General features: G+C 42.9%; 1 protein-coding gene across 1 annotated transcript; it reads right to left on the reverse strand.

The window, feature by feature from the left end:
• Positions 1 to 2,824: 2,824 nt before the first annotated feature.
• Positions 2,825 to 14,058, reverse strand: pex26 (peroxisomal biogenesis factor 26; the record flags this gene model as incomplete). Its single annotated transcript, XM_043717112.1, has 4 exons — positions 2,825 to 3,851; positions 8,387 to 8,518; positions 10,543 to 10,862; positions 13,898 to 14,058. Coding segments are annotated over 4 exons (717 nt in total), but the record flags the coding sequence as incomplete, so codon positions are not given.
• Positions 14,059 to 14,871: the final 813 nt, after the last annotated feature.

Below are 14,871 nucleotides of genomic sequence, written 5' to 3' on the forward strand. Positions count from 1 at the left end.
TAGTGATTGCTATGTCTGTGACCAACAGTTTGTAGCCATTTTCCAAATCTCAGAAAATAGTAAAAAGTCACTAGTGTTTCAATAAATCAAGAGCCATAACTGCAGACCAACACTTGAATGGCACAGTGGCAAAGATCTGGGTTTGATTTCACCCTCAGGCAACTGCCTGCATGGAGTTTGCTCGTTTTCTGTGTTTGCATGGCTTTCCTCCCACAGTCCAAAGATGTGCTGGTTAGGTGGACTGGCTATGCTAAACTGTCAGTCGTGTACAGGCTAGATGGATTAGCCATGGGAAATGCAGGATTATGGGGATGGGGGTTGTAGGAGGGGTGTCTGGTTGGGATGATCTTTGGAAGACTGGCACAGACTCGATGGGCTGAATGGCCTCTTTCTGCATTGTTCTACAATTGAGGGCTCCTGGAAACTAAACTCAAGAGAAGAATCATTACACAGTTGCCTTAATCCAGGTAATATGTCTTCTCTGGTGTTTTAGCTGGAGATTAATTTGAGCACTTAGATCTCTATACTGGAAAAGTCTTTCTCTGTGTCTTTAATGCGTAGTATACTTAAATAATTCTATGTTTTTGCATTTTTTTTCTAGTTAGTGCTTACACTAATCAGCAATTTTAGACCAAATTCAACTTGCATTTGACTTGTTTATCTGGTCACACTCATTATCCATAAAACAAGAGCTTCACAACAACACAACTGGCAGATCAGTGACGTGGAACTTAATCCTGATAAATGTGAGGTGATACAATTCAGAATAAGTAACAAGATAATGGGGTACTCAATGAATGACAGGACATAAGGATGCTTAGAGGCACAGAGGGATCTTGGAGTGCTTATCTACAGATCCCTGAAGATGGTAAGGCAAATTATTTGGGTAATTAGGGAGGCATATGGGACACTTGCCTTAATCAATCAATAGAATCCCTACAGTGTGGAAACCAGCCATTCGGCCCATTGAGTCCACACCGAACCTCCGAAGAGCAACCCATCCTATTGCTATCCCCCACCATTTCCTGTGGCTAACCTATCTAGCCTGCATATCCCTAGATACTGTATGGCAATTTAATATGGCCAATTCACCTAACCTGCAAATCTTGGTACTGTGCAAGGAAACCAGAGCAGCCAGAGGAAGTCCAAGCAGACATGGGGAGAATGTGCAAACTCCAATTACCAGAGGATGGAATTGAACTCAGGTCTCTGGTGCAATGAGGCAACAGTGCAAACCACTGAGCACTAACCATTAAAGCATACGTGGTAAGAGCAGGTCACGTGTAGCTGTATAGGACTTTAGGCCGCAGTTCTGGTCACCCCACAATGGGAAGGATGTGATTATATTGAAGGGGGTGTAGAGGGGATTCATCAGGATATTGCCTGGGATGGAGCATTTCAACCATGAAGAGGGGCTGAATAAGTTTGTGTTGTTTTCTTTGCAGCAAAGGTGTAGAAGATTATGAGGGGCATGGTAAAGGTGGATAGGAAGCAGGGTCAGTAACAAGGGGGCATAATTTTAAGTTGAAAGGCAGGGAATTTGAGGGAAAAGGTTTTTACCCAGAGTATGTCAGGGTCTGGAATGTGCTGCCAGGGAGGGTTGGTTGAGGTGGGAAACCTCACTTTTAAAATGTACTTGGATGTGCACTTGAGGTATCATAACATTGAAGGCTCTGGACTAGTCCTGGATAGTGGGACAGGTGTAGAGTTAGTGTCACTTTGGCAGTACAGCCTTGATGTGCGAAAGGACATCTTCTGTTCTGTATGGTTCTCAAGGGTAGTTAAGGGCAGGCAACAATGCTCTCACCAAGAAAAATGTGTGAAAATCTGGAATATCACATCCTGCTCTGGTAGTCAAACTTCAGGAAGGATCTGAGGGCCGATAATAGTCGAGAGGATGGTCCCAGGGAGAATTCACTTAGCTATAAAAGGTGAAATTGGAGGGACTGAAGTTGTTCTTCTTGCATGAAGGGAGACTTGATAGAGGTAAACAAGTTCAAGACCAAGATTAAATTAAGATACAAGATACATCAAGGTTTCCCAAGCTGAGAGCCATGATCCCACTATCTTTGGTCACAAGCTCCAAAAAAGCAATGGGTGCTGGTGCTGTCTGAGTGCTAACACCTGCAAGACTCTCACATTCTTTTTGAACAGTGGGCCTGCACCATGTGATGTTGGAGGCCTGAGGGATCATTACCATTTTCACACCTTGAAATGATTGGACAGTGGGAAAAGTTTTGAGAAGCATTGAGATAAGACACAGAAAAGTTTCCCCACTACCTGATGGTACAAATACAAAGGGAAATTTATGGTCATGGGCAGGAGATATAGGGTGATATATGGAGAAACCTGCAAGTGGTAATGACCCAGAAATATCGAGGTGGGGGGGGCAGGAAGGAGGAGGATGTGGGGGCCTCAATGATCCAGTTTCTATAGCCCCCAGGGTAGAATGTTCCAAAGATTCCCTGCCATCTGAGTAACGAACTTCGTCTTCATCTCAGTCCTAGATGGCTACCTTCTTACCCTGGGACCACTTCACTTGTTCTAGATAATGCCTAACACATTCCCCCCACACCAAACAATTGACTCCCCCTCCCACTATTCAGCACATACCTCACCATCACCATCCAGCCCTTCCTGTCACCACCACCCGTCAGTCCCCAACCCCTCACCCTCACCATCAACACCCACAGTGACTCACCAACCCCTCAACACCACCCCCCTTCCTGCCACCAACCCCTCATCTCATCCAGCACGCTTAGCAAGATAGAGCCGTGGAACCAATTCCTGGCAACAACAAAATAAAAACACCATACATTTCAAGTTTAGTTGGAACTTTTATTGCCACATCTTAAAATGAACTCTCAAATCGATCAGACTGCCCCTGTCACATCTTTCTGCTATCTGGTGGGTGAAGAGGGGACTCAGGTTCCCAGAGAACAAGTCAATTTGTCTTTTTCTGTTTGTAAATGTTCAATGTGTTCCATCTCTCGTGCAAAGCAAGGAGCTGATGGCCGATGCCCACTGTGACAGTGATTATTCAGGGCACGGTCTCAGTCTTGGCGATAGAGCCTGTGCATTGCCCTGCCCTAGGCAGCGTTTCAGAAACGTCGGGGTCAGTTCCTCCAGAAACCTATATTGCACTGATTTGGTGTGCACATTCCCTTGTAATGCACCCCTTCGACACACTGATTAGCAATATCCTATCTTCGGGGTCACAGCAGCAATAGAAGGGCAGGCATAATCAATCCTGTTACACACTGGAGAGAGACTGGGAAGATTCTTCATTGTGAAAATTTGAGGAAAGCAGCAACATCTCTCTAATTTGCCCCACATGGTTGCTGCAAAAGGCAAACTTGATAATGTGCAGCATGGTTTATTATCATATTTACAGGCAGTAATAAACTAACTCAGGATGACAAATTTAAAGTGTTCAAGTGATCAAAATAAATCCCAATGACAATAATTAACAGCAGCATTAGAGTGAGAAATGACAGCTTGTCACTGTCTGGGACAGGACTGGCCAGAGTTGGACAAAGCAGCATACAATACAAAGGCTCAGAACATGATGAAGCTAGCTGACACTCCTAGGGCCACAGTAGGTGCCATGTTAGCATTTCCTACAAGGTGTGGAGGGGCCTGTGAAGTTAATGACTCATTATCCAATATTGCAGGAGCAACAGCCTCCAATTCCAAGACTATATACCCCAAGACTTCACCCTCCTTGGCTGAAGTACACATCCACGTTCATTTGCCAATTCTTGCCTTGTTGAAGCGAGCAAACATAATCTTCCACATCTGCTTGATGACGTTGTGGAGGTTACGGACCCATGGCAAAGCTGTTGGAGAAGCTTTAGGAGGAGAAAGCAAGAAAAACAAGACCAGTGAGAGATTGATAACCAGGCAATTGTACTGATCAGAGTAGGTGTGAACCTCAAGACAGGCACGTCTGAGAAGATTGAGAGTAAAGAGATGGACAAAGCTCATTCCTAAAAAAGAACAATGATAAATTCTTGAGGAGAACTGTGTAGGGCTACTGAGAAAAAGTAGGGCGCGAGCTGACTAAACTGGTGTGCCCATGGACTTGGTCTTTAGTGTACTATGTCCTGGCATTTTAAGTGCCTGTTCAGATGCTTTTTAAAAGTTGCAAGGGTACCTGCCTCCACCACCTCTCAGGAAGTACTTTACACATTTCTACCAATCTCTCTATGAAAAATGATTTTCCTCAAATTTCGACCGGCCACTTACTGCTCACCTTAAACTTATGTTCTCTGGCCTTGGACACATCTGCTATGGGGAAAAGATTCTCACAAAAGTTTCATAATTTTGTACATCTCAATCAGATCCCCATTCAACCTCCTCTGCTCCAAGGAAAACAAACCATCCAAGCCTCCATTCCTGAAGAAGGGCCTGTGCCCGAAACGTCGAATCTCCTGTTCCCTGGATGCTGCCTGACCTGCTGTGCTGTTCCAGCAATAAAGTTTCAACTTTGATCTCCAGCATCTGCAGACCTCACTTTCTCCTCCATCCAAGTCTCTCCTCATAACAGACTTTTCAGCCCAGGCAGCATCCTGGTGAATTTCTTCTGCATGTTCTCCAATGCAATCATTTCCTTCCAGGAACATGGCAACCAGAACTGCCCACAGTATTAGAATCCCTACAGTGTGGGCCCAACAAGTCTACATCGGCCCTCCAAACAGTAACACATCCAGACCCATTGCCCCTATACTATATTTATCCCTGACAAATGTACCTAACCTACACACCCCTGAAAACTATGGGACAATTAAGCGTGACCAATTCACCTAATCTGCACATCTTTGGACTGTGAGAGGAAACTGGAGCACCCGGAGGAAACCCAAGCATGCCCGGGGAGAATGTGCAAATTCCACACAGTTGTCTGAGGCTGGAATCGAACCTGAGTCCCTGGCGCTGTGAGGCAGCAGTGCTAACTACTGAGCCACCCAAACTGTATTCTACCTGTTACCTAACTAATGCTCTTAAGGTTTCGACAATAACTTCCTTGCTCCAATATTCTATGCCCAAGCTAATGAAGTCAAGCATCCCCTATGCCTTCTTCATCACCCTGTCCATTTGTGCTGACACCTTCGGCCATCTATGGACTTATACACCAAGGTCCCTTTATTACTCGATACTCCTTAGGGACCTACCATTGTGTACATTGCTCCCTTATTTGGGAGCCTCCCAAAATGCATCACCTCACACTTACTGTGATTAAATTCTTTCAATGCTCTGTCCTATTTACCAGTTGATCAATATCAGACTGTAGCCTGAGACCATCCTCCTCTATTCTGACATCACCAATTTATGTGTATTCTACAACTTACTAATTATACCTTCGACATTTACACTCATGTCATTAATGTCACAAACAGAAATGGTCCCAGCACCTATCCTGTGGTACACCGCTAGACACAGGGTTCCAATTACAAAATCAAGCCTCCACAATCACCCCTTGCCTCCTATTTGCAAGTCAATTACAGTGGGCTCTTACTTTTTCGACTAGCCTTCCGTGTGGGTCCTTGTCAAAGGTCTTACTGAAGTTCACGTAAACTCCCATCAACTGCACTACCCTCACCAAAATATTTAGTCATCTTTTCAAAAAACTGATGTAGTTAGGTAGGATCTCCCTCCAACAAATCCATGCTGACTATCCCTGATCAATCCCTGTCTTTCCATGTATTGATTAATCTTACCCCTCAGAATTTTTTCCAATAATTTCCCTACCAGTGATGTCAGACTGTAATTACCTGACCTATCCCCACTGCCCTTCTTAAACAAAGGGACTCTATTAGCTATGCTCCACTCATCTGGCAATTGGCCTGTGGCCAGTGAAGTATTAAATATCTCCTCCAGGGCCCCACTAATCTCCTCTCTTGCCTCCCAGAGCAACCTGAGATATATCTCATTAGGCACTGGGAATTTATGCATCATTATGCCCACTCAAACATCTAATGCCTCCTCCTCATTAATCTTAACATTCTCTGGAAGTTCATCATCCAAACTGATATAGTGTCTTTCTCCTTTGTGAATATGGATGAGAAATATTTATTTAAGACCTCACCCATATCCAAACATAGCTTGCTCCTTCGGTCTCAAACAGTCCCCACTGTTGCCATGGCAATTCTCTTGCAAATCTTAAAAACCTTAAATCCTCTTAATATGCTCATAAAATATCCCAATTTCTTTTTTAACCACTCTCCTATACTCTCTAATTTCCTGAAGGGCCTCCCCTGTTTTTTAATGCACTGCACTTAACATTTGCTTCCTTCTTTTTCTTTCTTACTTCCCCAGGGTTTCCTGGACTGGCTACTCTTGCCTTCATTCTTAGAGGAATACGCTGGTCCTTAACTCTCACTATATTATTTTGAAAAGACTCCCACTTTCCAAAAGTAGACTAATTTGTTCCTCCCAGTCTATGTTTCAGATCCCATCTAATGATATTGAAATTGGCTTTTCCTTAATTCCGATACTTAACTTCTGCACTATCCTTATCCCTTTCCGCAATGACTTTGAAACTTAGTGATATTCACTGTCCCCACAATGCTTGCCCACTGAAACTGCAACCACTTCATCAGCTGGAATCCCTAGAAATAGGTCAAGCCCAGCCCCATCTCTTGTAGGACTATTTATGTACCATTAAGCGACTGTTCTACTTGTGCCTCCGCCCCACTTTCTGTGCAGCCTAAAACCATCATTGCCCAGCTGCCTTCAGTTTTGAACAGTCGTTATACTGGACTCAAAGCACGGACTCAGTTTCCCTCTCCATAGGTCCTGCCCCTCCTACACATGCATGTGAAACTGCACAGGGGCTGGTATCTTGTCACTAAGGCACCCTTTATTTACACGTGGAAAGTCCTTGACACTGCTCCCTCAGAACAGCTCTCAAGGTGAACCCAGTGTCTGACACTCCTGTATATATCTGTCAGTCAGGGCTCCCCAATTGAGATGGTTAACCTGGTCCAATTAGGGAACTCATTCTGAGAGATCCACCTGACTGACCTCATTACAATCAGTACAGCATACGGTATTTTCTTTAAGCAGTGGATTGGTCATATACGGTCATTGAAGTCTACAGCACAGAAAAAGGCCCTTTGGTCTATTAAATCTGCGCCAGTCAAAAACAACCACCTAACTAATCTAATCCCATTTTCCAGCAGTTGTTCCATGGTCTTGTATGCCTTGACATCGCAAGTACAAATGTTATGAGGGGTTTCTGCCTCTACTACCCTTACAGACAGCGAGTTCCAGATTCCCAACACCCTCTGGGTGAAAAAGACTTTCCTCACATCTCCTTCAAACCTTATGTCCCTTACTTTAAACCTCTACCACTGGTCACTAATCCCTCAATCAAGGGGAAAATGTTTCATTCTGTCTACTCTACCTATGCCCCTCATACTTTTACATACCTCAATCATGTTCCTTCTCAATCTCCTCTGCCCAAGTGCATCATCTCACGTTTATACAGATTGAATTCCATTTGCCACTGATCAGCTCATCTCTACTGTCCTGTAATCTAAGGCTTTCTTCCTTGATATTTAATTGCCCCACAATTTTCATATTATCTGTGAACTTACTGATCAATCCTCTCACATTAAATCTGAATTATTTATATAAACCACAAACAATAAAGGCCCCAACTTGAGACCCCACTGGACACAGCCTTTCAGCCACAAAAACACACTTTAACCATCACCCTCTGCTTCCCTACACTCAGACAACTGTGTATCCAATTAGCAAAATTTACATGGACTCTTAAACTTTCCCATCAGTTTCCAAGATCGGTCGTTACCAAAAGCCTTGTTGAAGTCTAAGTAGACAATATCAAAAGCATTGTCCTTACCTATACACCTGGTCACCTCTTTGAAAAATTCATTCAAGTTAGACAAAATCATGCACACTGTCCTTGATTAACCTCTGTCTCTCCAAAATCAGATTATTCCTGTATCTCAGAATTGCTTCCAATAGTTTCCTCACCACTAGGACTAGACTGACTGAAAATTATTCCAGTGCCCTTGCTATTTCCTCCTTTGCTTCACTCTCCAGCCTGGGATACATTTCATCCAGTCCTGGAAATTCCTCTACCTTTAAAGGTCTATGAAACTAACGAATCATTATCAAAGCCATTTAGAAAAACAAGCAGCTAACTGAGCAGTCACAGGTGTAGTCCACTGTTTCACATTCCCAGCAACCAATCCCAGCTGTGACACTGTCAAAACACTGGAGAAACTGGCTACATGAGTCAGCTAACCTGCCTTCTACTGTCTGTCCTGGGAAAAGGGGTTTCTGGGCTCAGGGAAGGGACATCAGTGACCTGCATGCCCTTTCTGACAGAAGTTGGGAAGACAGGAAGAAACACACTCACCTGGGTCCAGCCTGACAATCAGCAAGTAGGCCAAAAGCACAGCTAAAAACAACTTGCGAACAGGCACCAAATGCAGAAACCTCCAGGACAACATCAGCACTTGCTGCAGAGTTTTAAACAGCGAGTTGGGTTCTGTGAAGAGAGGCACATGAGACATTATAGCTAGCAGCTCAATGCTGTTACAGCTGTGACAGTCTGTTCAGCACTGGGTTTGATTACTTGACTCTGGAGGCAACAAAGACATGACGAAGGGTTGTAGTAACTGTTGTGGTCAGGGTCAGAGTCACACAATGATGCAGAGGGGAAAATATTCAGAGCAGAGGCAGAGGGTGGGCGGGAACTGGCAGAGCGAAGGGGCTTGCAGAGCTGGGAGTGTTGGCAGAGCAAATTGGGGAGCTGGGGGTGGGGAGGTCAAGGATAAGGTGGTATCAATGAGGACCGGGGAGTTGCAGGAAAGAGGTAGAGAAGGGGGATTCAAAAAGTTCTGAGGAAGGGCTAGAAGACTGAAAACATTGTTGCTGTTTTCTCTCCACGGATGCTTTCAGACCTGCTGAGTTTCTTCACACCATTACCATCTCCAGGTGACCTAAGTGGGGATGTAGGAACCGTCACTGTATTGCTAATCCCAGGATCCATCCTAGTGCTCTGGTTTATAGCATCTTGAGGCACTATCAACAAATTGGAAGCTCTTCTAGTGAGTAACTCCATAAAAAGCACTCAGCATACATCAGAATCATGGGAAAATTGTTAAGGATATTTAAAAAAATTAACTCATGATTGTGCTCATGAGTTGGCAGTTTGTGTCTCTCTTTCAGAAATCACTAGATACACACGCTGTTCATCACTGTGGGAACTAAACCATCAAGATGCTGAACTGAATGATTACTCCAGTTGCTCGAACACAGTTAACTAAGCAGTATTTTAATGTCTTTCAAGTCTCACATTAAACTAGGCAGGGTCCTTTTGTGGTGCAGAGCTTGAGTCCCTACCCTTGAAGCAGGAGGCCTAGACTCAAGTCCCACTTGCTCCAGAGGTGTGTAACAACATCTCTGATCAGGTTGCTTAGAAAACATAAACTAAACCAAGTTAAAAATCACACAACACCAGGTTATAGTCCAACAGGTTTAATTGGAAGCACACTAGCTTTCGGAGCGACACTCTTTCATCAGGTGAAGGAGCGTCGCTCCGAAAGCTAGTGTGTTTCCAATTAAACCTGTTGGACTATAACCTGGTGATGTGTGATTTTTAATTTTGTACACCCCAGTCCAACACCGGCATCTCCAAATCATAAACTAAACCAGGTAGCAAGAGGATCTGATGAACTGACTTACCTTAATAAAACATGCCCTCAAAGAATTTTGAGAAAACTACAGCATCATGAACAATGAGGATCAGTCTTTGCTTAGTATTAGAGTTGGATACATTCATACAATTCCTCAGATGCAGGGCAAGTCAGCCCCTGCACTCCTCTGAACCACTCACTATCAATGTTAATTGATTACATTGTCTGACAGAGACTATAGGGTTGTGTGAACTACCACATTGTCACTCACTCAGAGGAAGGCTGGGTTTAGAGTGTGATTTTTTTTTCATCTTCTGTAACAACTACTTATTTCATTTGCAAATACAAATTGGAAAAGAAGTTCACTTATTAGTTTTTTGTTTTTGAAGAATAATTTCAAAGGATAGCTGTGCGTTGTTTACTTCCTGAAAGACACATTTGACAATTTTTGTATTGTCAACTGGCATCTTTGAGGAAAGCAACACGAACCAACCAGTAATGAGTTTTGGATCAATTTAAAGTAGCAATTTGACACTGAAAAGAGAGGAACGAAAGCTGTTTGAACACAGAGCTGTGAAAACCCGTCACAAGTGAAATCACTCTCTCTCTCTCAACCCTCATCTTTTTTCAAAAACTGATTTCCAGCACACATTCCTCCACAGAGGTTGGGTCACTTCACGTTCATGTTCATGTTCACTGACAGCTCTTTATCGAGACCAAGACATTGCAGAGGGATGCTGACAACAGATTTCACAATATGGGCAAAGGAGAACAAGCAGCTTTCAGAGGGCCAGTAGCTGCAGTGCTGCTGGGTGAAGGTGAGTGCAGAGTTACAGAGTGAGGCACAGAAAGAACCCTCTAAATATCAAGTTACCTGGATGAGTTTGCTTTCTGGAGTCTGCTCCAAGCGGGCTCCTGCTGTCTGCTGGCTCCTGCTCCAGCTGCTGAGACCTCCTATTGTTTATGACTTGTAATGCTGGTCCCCTCTGCTGCTCTGTCAGCAGTGCTGTACTTTGGATCAGTTCTTCTGCCTCTGTGTACAGCCCAAGTGGTAGCAGCACGTGCAACAGATATAACTCCAATACCAGCCCTGAGCCACAGCCTAGGGCACTTGGACTAGTATAACACTTCAGCCAACTGTCCACTGCCTTCTGTACTTGGCCTGGCTCTCCAACCTTGCTGTATAGAATGATGCTGCCAGATAGAGATACAGACACAAAAAAAGCTCATTTCAGACACTGAGCTTACAGCATCAGTCATACCCTCAATATCAGGAGTTACATTCTCATAGCCCAGGAATGCCTGCTCTAACATCTCATTCATCAAGCTGTCACAAACCTTTCTTTTTCTAAAAGCTGTTCCTTGGCTCAAGGAGACTCTGTCCTTGATTTTTTTTTCAGAGAGGCAATAAACCAGGCTGGGTCCTTACTAAAACAAATTGCAAAGTTATGTCTCGGGCTGCCTGCTAAAAAATGTTTTGAGTGGTCTAGCCTATCCATAACAAGAGAGAGGACTACCTGGTTCACTGAAAGAATAACAGCAGTGCAGGAAAAATCATATCTTGAACATTGTTCTCTCTACTCTGTTAAACTGAAAATAAAGCTCACTTTACATTCTTCCCATCAAAGACTCCCAGGAAAGGGACAGCATGGTTTTAGATACAGAGCATAGCTCCCTCTGCCATTGAGCCCTCCCACGATAGGGACAGCAAGGGATTAGATACAGAGTAAAGCTTTCTCTAAAAACACTCCTAGGACAAGCACAGCATGGCGTGAGATGCGGAGTAAGGCTTCCACTACACTGTCTCCATCAACTACACCTAGATTGCATTGATTGGGTTGGTAATGCATCATTCTTAACTAAAATTCATTTGTTAAAAAAGATGTTGACAAATACTGATGACAATGAGGGGTCGGGAAATTTCTGCATTTGTCACACCATCATTCTTTTAAAACAAAAATCAAGTTATGCCATTTGGATTTAAGACCCCAGCCACATTTCAATGACTAATGAAGATAGTCATAACTGAATAGTTTTGCATAGAAAATTGTGAAAGTTTTGCATAGTTTACTTTGATGACAAGTAAAAACTTTAATTGACTTTCCTATCCCAAAAACAAACAAGAGGTAGAAAGGTTCTTGGGAATGTGCTGATTTTATCATACGATTGTGCCTAATTTTATTAAGTAGCTATACGTTGACTAATTTATTATGAAAACAAACAAAGAAACTTTGGTTGACAGAATGCCAGATAACTTTTAAATGGTTTGTTAAAATTAGGTGCAGTTAATACAGGTTCATTTATTCAAATAACCTTTAGCTTTTCAAAAGCAATTTTCAAATTAGCAATTTGGGGATTGGAGCAGTTCCTTGGCGGATGAGGCTGAAATGGAGAAGGCTTACTTTTAAAAAAATGTTGAACCACCAGGAAAACTACCCGACTGTAGAAAAGGAAGCATTGCAATGTTGGCAGCTCTTTAACACTTCAAAGTTTACTTTCAACTTGGAAACAATGAGACCGTAGTTTTAAATGGTCATAATTCATTAGCTTCTGCAGAAAATTTTGAAAATAAGATTGCAAGATTGTTTAGATGGAGCTTTAAGCTGCAGCCATTTAACAAAAAAAATGTGTACATGTTTTTGGGGAAAGCAAGCATAATTGCTGCTGCGTTATTCCAAATGTAAACTGTTGTGAAACTAGGAATGTGACTAAGAAAGTTGAATGGGCATCAAGTGAGGAAAAATGAATGGCTGCGAGTTTTTTTAAAATGGCATTCCATGTTTTGAAATTGGCGGCACGTTAGAATCCTTGCTGATTTTTCATCTTTTACAGTTTATTATTTTATCAAGTTTAGTTTGGAGCTGTGAATAGAGAGCAGTCAGTTAAAAATGACCTTTCAGCTATGAAAGCAGCTGGTGTTAAAAACAAAACAAGAGCAGCAAGTTGAGATTTCTCCGAGAGGCCAGGCCTGAAAGTTATTCACACATTGGTTCTTGATTTAAAAATTCTACAGATGCTTCAACACCGGGCCAAGAGCATTGCGTTTAACCAGGTAGCTGGTGTTTTGCATAAAGTCAGTATGTGACAACTTATTCCAGCAAGTCTGGGAAAGACCTTTTGCTCCAGCAGATGGCAAATGTGGAACGGTAACTGAGACCCTGTGGAGCAGACTGTCTGTCTGACAGGAAGGGGCCAGAGTTTGAACTGAGCTTTGGATTGTTATTTCTGGGAGATGGAGTTTGGTGTTGATGCTACAGCACATAGATTTGAAAGCTCCTTGCCTAATCTCCCAATATCGACTATTCAAAGTTCAGAGAACAGAAACCAAACTATATGTATTACTGACTTCCTCGGAATGAAAAGATGGCCCTGATCGACATCTTCAGAAAATCCATGAAGAACCAACACATTGTGGAAACTGCTCAAGGAAACAGGGCAGTTTTATTATTTTTATTTATCGCTTAACTTGTTTGTCTGTGTCTGTCTTTTGGGGCTGAAAGGGGCTGAAAACAACGGATGTTAATTCGACTATTTTGTTGTTTAATTTTGCTCTGCTGAAGTTATTGTATTGTTCAAAAATTGCTAAGTCTTTCATTTACAAAACTGGTGTCTCAAATTGATTATTTGCAATCTTGTGATTTGAGTTATTGTCGCATGTACGTAAATACAGTGAAAGGTATTGTTTTGCGTGAAATCCACACAAATTATACCTTACATAAGTACACCAGGGCAACAGAACAGAATGCAGAGTAGAGTGTTTCAGCTACAAAGAAGGTGCAGAGAAAGATTAACTAATATACGAGAGGTCCATCCGTAAGTCTGATAACAGCAGGGAAGAAGCTGTTCTTGAAACTGTTGGTACATATTTTCTAACTCTTGTATCGTCTGCCTGATGGAAGAGAGTATAGCTGGGGTGACAGGGTTCTTTAATGATATTAGCTGCTGGTGAATTCACTCTCAAGAAGGCCTCTCTGGGACTGGTTATACAAGTAGTCAAATTGGGGTCAATTTTGAGGGTGTTTGAAACCTTTTAATTTTAGATGTGTGCAAATTAGAAAGGCTGATTTGGTTCGGCTATCTGTCTCATGCCCTGACAAGGTACAGCGTAAGGTTTGGCACAGAGTAAAGTTCAATTCAAACAGTAACTGCCCATATGAACCAGCTTTCTCAATTGCAAGTGAAGGTAATTTTGATGCATCATGCAGTTTCAACGTACATGAAAGACTCACCACATCTGTAGGATTTTGGCAGGTATTTTCTCTGGTATCTCATAGATTTCCAGAATCCAGCCCAACACCTGGTCCCACTGGTTGAGTTCAGCCAGAGCTTGAATTCCAATGATGCACAAGAAAGATTTTGTGTCCACAGCTAGGACAGAGCTGATCAGAAGATTAAAAAAAAGTTAAGTGATTGCTCCACAAGACAAACACACAATGCATCAACAACCAGTGAATAACAGTTCCACGTGTGGCTCCACGAGCAATGTTAAGGCACAGTGACACTTAATAGAAACATAGAAGATAGGAGAAGGACGAGGCCATTCATCAGGATCACGGCTGATCATCCAACTCAATAGATTAATCCTACTTTCTCCCCATAACCTTTGATCCCATTTGCCCAAAGTGCTATATCTAGCCGCCTCTTAAATACATTCAACATTTTGGCATCAATTACTTCCTGTGGTAATGAATTACATAGGTTCACCACTTGTTGGGTGAAGAAATGTCTCATCTCCAGTCTACATGATCCACCCCAAATCCTCAGACTGTGACAGCTGATTCTGCTCACACCCCTCATCGGGAATATCCTACCTGCATCTACCCTGTCTAGTCCTGTTAGAATTTTAGATATCTCTAGGAGATCCTCCCTCAGCAGAAACAATCCTAACAGTCAATTTGTCCTCGTATGAGACAAAAAGAACTGCAGATGCTGGAATCCAAAAGAAGACAAGCAGGAGGCTGGAAGAACACAGCAGCTCAGGCAGCATCAGGAGGTGGAGAAGTTGACGTTTCAGGTATGAGGAGGAGAAAGTGAGGACTGCAGATGCTGGAGATCAGAGCTGAAAATGTATTGCTGGAAAAGCGCAGCAGGTCAGGCAGCATCCAAGGAACAGGAGTATCGACGTTTCGGGCATAAGCCCTTCTTCAGGAATGAGGAAAGTGTGTCCAGCAGGCTAAGATAAAAGGTAAGGAGGAGGGACTTG

Source organism: Chiloscyllium plagiosum, chromosome 26 (genome assembly GCF_004010195.1).
Source record: "Chiloscyllium plagiosum isolate BGI_BamShark_2017 chromosome 26, ASM401019v2, whole genome shotgun sequence".
Taxonomy (NCBI): Eukaryota; Metazoa; Chordata; class Chondrichthyes; order Orectolobiformes; family Hemiscylliidae; genus Chiloscyllium; species Chiloscyllium plagiosum.